General features: G+C 33.8%; 1 protein-coding gene across 2 annotated transcripts; it reads right to left on the bottom strand.

Moving 5' to 3' along the window:
• Positions 1-1,344: 1,344 nt before the first annotated feature.
• On the bottom strand, positions 1,345-4,724 carry LOC149260023 (LEAF RUST 10 DISEASE-RESISTANCE LOCUS RECEPTOR-LIKE PROTEIN KINASE-like 1.4). 2 transcript variants are annotated; one of them, XM_089378474.1, is made up of 3 exons: positions 3,930-4,724; positions 2,931-2,960; positions 1,345-2,770 (listed from the first exon to the last, which is right to left on the bottom strand). In XM_089378474.1, the coding sequence occupies exon 3, from the start codon at positions 2,102-2,104 to the stop codon at positions 1,631-1,633; it is 474 nt and encodes a 157-aa protein (XP_089234600.1). In that variant the 5' UTR covers positions 2,105-2,770; positions 2,931-2,960; positions 3,930-4,724; the 3' UTR covers positions 1,345-1,630. Both variants share the same exon structure in this region, with proteins under 2 accessions (XP_089234600.1, XP_089234609.1).

Raw genomic sequence — 4,724 nt, 5'->3', positions numbered from 1 at the left:
CATTTTTCTATTTACTGGTTAACATAATTATGACATGTCCATGAGCTTTGTTCCAAATATATGATCTAGATGTTTAGATACTTTGTGTTGATGATGAATGTTATGAATGGATTATGAATTTGTGCAAATTTCTTGGTTCTTGTCTATGTAATTATCTTGTATGTTGTAGCTAACTATCACTGTATAATGAATGAACCTTGTTTTTGGCTATATTTTCATGTCGAAGTTAATTTTGCATGTATATTATGATCTATGTCTAAACCACATATGAGGGATTAACCATGATATGCCTTTATTCATACTTCATATGCACAGAATAACTCAAATACTGATGAATACCTTTCTCCATGGCTAGCATCTCAGAAAATATCTCACCATAGGTTTTGTTCCCTTAATTGTGGCTTGGGGAATATGGCTAGAAAGAAACCATGGCATCTCTAAAGGCGAGGCCACTTCTAAAATCAATATTGTTATTCAAAGCCTAGCCATTGCACAAAATTTGCCTAACAAGGAACATGCTCTACATTCTCACCATCTCCTTGAACCAAAATTCATAAAAGCACTCCATGGACATTCTTTGATGAGGTAGCTCAATGGAACATCTCTTCGGGAGGGGGGAGAGGAATGCTCCATTTATCTCAAGCAACATTCATATTCTTTTATGCAAATATTGGGCATGCTTCAAACAATTATGTTGAACTTTTGGCTCTCAAATAATTGTTTCAAATTTCTATATCACAAGGAATCATCTTTATCCATGTCTATGGGGATTCTCACAATGTCATGAATTAGGTAAAAGGAGTAGTTAGAATATGTAATTATACTCTCAGTCTAATTTTTGATAAATTACAACAACAAATTCTCACCTCTATCCATGTGTATGTTGAAACTCAAAAAATTATAAATTAAATAAAAGAAATAACTATAACTCACAATTATACTCTTAGTCTAATTTTTGAGAAAATACAAAAACAACAAAAATAAATTTGTGAATTTACTCAAATCTATTTTGCATATTTAAAATCACAAAATTAGAAAGAAACCAACCAAAAAAAATATTTTCTTTACCTAAATAAATAAATTTGTAACTTTGTTTTAAATAAATAAATTTGTATATTTTTGTTTTTTGGTCAAATCATTTATAATTTTACTAAAAATTATATCATTAAACTAAGGTAAAAAAAAATACTAAAATCTTAAAACATTTAAATTGCATTTATATAAAATAATATATAGTTAATCATTTCATATGAATTTATCAATCACAAAACAGAAAATATAATTTGATGTGCTCTTAGTCCGAGCTAAATATGTTAGTGGACGTATTTAGATATTTCCTTAGGAAAAAACCATACAGAGATGTATGTTCTATAAACCGACGAGTGGAACAACTATAATGACACAAACAAACTCCTTTGCAAAGATTCTACTGATACTGCTAAATAAAAACCGTGTAGATGCATAGGTCCAAAGCTGTACAATCTGGATATCATCACATAATGGATGGAAAATATGGCCCTCCTTGGAGTATTGCTTGGATGGAAAGTATGGTCCTCGGTGTACTGCTTCTCAGATATAAAGCATAAATTTATACGCTACTGTTGGGAATGGAGCTTATGCTAGGCCACTTTTACTGCGCAGATATGGGAGATACTGCCTCTGTCGTTGGCTGTTTGATGTCGGAAAATGATTCCGACTGTTCACCTGGAGGTGTTGAGCTGAGCCACGAATATTGTCTGATTTTGTCCAGCTGAGCAACAACTTCATTCATGACTGGTCTGTCCTCCCTCTCTGACACCAGACATCTGAAGGCCAATTCTGCAACTGCAGTTACCCCGACCTTTAATTTTGGATTCATTTCAATCTCCAGCTGCTCATCCACTATTTCATGCAAAGCCCCTTCTTGGATCTTTGTTACCGCCATGTTTGCAAGGTTGATTTCTCCTTTCTTCCGATTTATGTACACTGCTATTTTGCCAGAGATGATCTCCATCAAAACAACCCCGAAGCTGTAGACATCGGATTTCTCCGTCAGTTCATAACACTGATGGTATTGTGGGTCAACATAGCCGGGTGTGCCTTGTGGAGCAGTGGTGACATGCATGGGAATTAGCTTGCAAAGCCCAAAATCTGCTACTTTCACATTGAAATCCTCGTCCAGGAGAATATTAGACGATTTCACATATCTGTGCAATAAAAGCGGATCATGGCTGTGAGGGAAAGCCAGAGCCTGGGCAATTTGTATAGCAATGTTCAAACGAATGTCCCATGTTAATCCCTTCGGGCTTCTGCGCTGGCCATGAAGATGATCTGCCAAGGTTCCATTGGGGACAAATTCGTATACGAGCAGAAGCTCTGGACTGTCTTCATAGGGACAGCCTTAGAGACGAACTACACGTGGATGATTCAAGCTGGGAAATGTCGTCACCTCGTTGATGAACTGTTGGACTCTTCTAGCATTATCTTGATAAAGTCTCTTTACGGCCACACTTCGTCCGTCCCCGAGTTTTCCAAAATATACCAACCCGAACCCTCCATCCCCAACTTCGTTCTCTTTATGGAAGCAATTTGTAGCCTGACAAAGTTCTTGGTAAGAGAATATAGGAAAATTACCTATCTTAAGCTCACTGAGTCCACTTTCTTCCATGTCTTTCTTCTTGCGTTTGCTGAAACCACTGGTAAAATCCATCCTAACACTTTTTCATGTAAAACATCATGAACAGTAGTATTACTGCTACAGCTGTGAGCAGAGCCCCTCCAATGGAGCAACCTGCAATCGAATGAAGAGATTGATGGCAATCCCCAAAGAAAATATTAACGGAAGCACAATGCAAATCCACGGCCATCGAAATGAGAGATTGACAGGAATATTAATGGAACTAAAATGCAAATTTCTCCTCTAGTACTGAACTACAAGAAAATATATTTACCTGTTATAATGGCTGATATGTTTGATCCCACTGTATCAAGAATACACAGTTTTTTTGGTAAGAGAATGCATACTTCACAGGAAAAACATATAATAACATAATTTTAAAATATTATCTAAACATTATTTTGGACAAATAGAAAAAAATATTATCTCAGTGCATTATGTTTGCACTAATAGAAGGGCTTATACATAACTTTTTTAAGAATCCTATTTAAGTATCAACAGAAATGAAATGTGTTGTTCACAGTTCAGTGGGACTTGAATGTGTAATTTCTAGGTTTCAAAATGCTTGGATATATATATATATATATATATATATATATATATATATATATATATATATATATATATATATATATAAAATTCAATTTTTCAAAAAAATTATGGTATTGCTATAATAGAAATAATTTCTAGAAATTTTATATAATATTGAATTTAATTTTGGTTAAAAAATATCTGAAAATTTTTCTATTATATAATTTATACAGAAAAGACTCTTTCTTAATATAATATGGATCGCAGAAATATGAAATCAAAAAAATTCAATATTATTGAAGTTAAATTGTATAAAAAAAGTTCACTATTATTAAAGTTAAACTGTATAGTGAGTGATGTTTTTTTTGTTTTTCTCAGACTAATATAAAAGACAATTATCACTCACTTCTATCTTATTGAAAAAATATATATTTTATTAAAATAATTAAAACAAAATAATAATAAAAACAAAAATTTACTATCAAAATTACAATAAAGAAGAATTTAATCTAATCTTATATAATAAATAAGAAAAAATCTACTGTTTTTATTAAATCTAACGAAACAAAAATTCTAAAAAAACATAAACTTTATCACGCCAAAGTTTATGTTTTTATTAAATCTAACAAAACAAAAATTCTAAAATTTTCAACTAAATTATAATAAGGCTCATCATGTAAATATTAAAAATATTGAACTTCATATTTCAATGATTAGAAGGTAGGGATTCGGGAAGACTTACCGTGATCCTGACCATGACATTTGTCAGGCGTCGATGTAGCAAAGAAATTCTGTTGATACGTTAAAACCGCAAAACCCTTGACTCGACAAACAGGCCCGACAGTTTTGATCTCTGTAGGGGTCGACACGCCGTGTTATCCAAAAACCCTGCCTCATGAATGTCTGGTTACTAATGGATTGATTGAACTCCACAACTTCCTTCTTAACTGGTAGATGAAGATGCGTTTCACATAGAAGTGTCCAATTCATATAGGTTTCTGCGTTGAAACTGTAGTACCAGATTTTGCCACATAACTCAAGCATCATTAATGTATAATTCTTCTCATAGCGATTAATTTGGCGGCAGTCCGTCCAGAACGCTAAATCTGTGTATCCTGGGGCCATTTGGAAAAGCTTGGGACGATACCACCACGAATGAGAGTAATTACCAAAAAGTTTGCCTCCTCTCCCACAGAAATCGTTGATAAGGATTCTGATGCTCTGATTAGTTCTATTATCCCCATTATTAGTTCTATTATTCCTATTATTCCCCAAGATATAGGGCTCCAATATCTAAAATTCAATTTCACTAATATTTATGAAAGGGCGGTGAATACCTGGATCACAGTCAATCTGAAAATAACGGTCAACACAACTGCTGTGTTTCTGTCCAAATGGATAGCTGAAACTGAAGTTGCCGCACCTACTAACAGAAGTACAATTGTTCGGGAAACATGATATTGACGAGGAGCAGAAGAGGATGAGCAGAGTGCGAAGGAGAGGAGTTCGAGACATTGCATTGAGCTGGGAACACCAA

This window comes from Pinus tabuliformis, chromosome 6 (assembly GCF_031772625.1).
Source record: "Pinus tabuliformis cultivar Carrire ecotype Pingquan chromosome 6, CPIR1, whole genome shotgun sequence".
NCBI classification, from domain to species: Eukaryota; Viridiplantae; Streptophyta; class Pinopsida; order Pinales; family Pinaceae; genus Pinus; species Pinus tabuliformis.
Note: the sequence above shows the minus strand (reverse complement) of the source record. Positions and strands in the feature narration are given on the sequence as shown.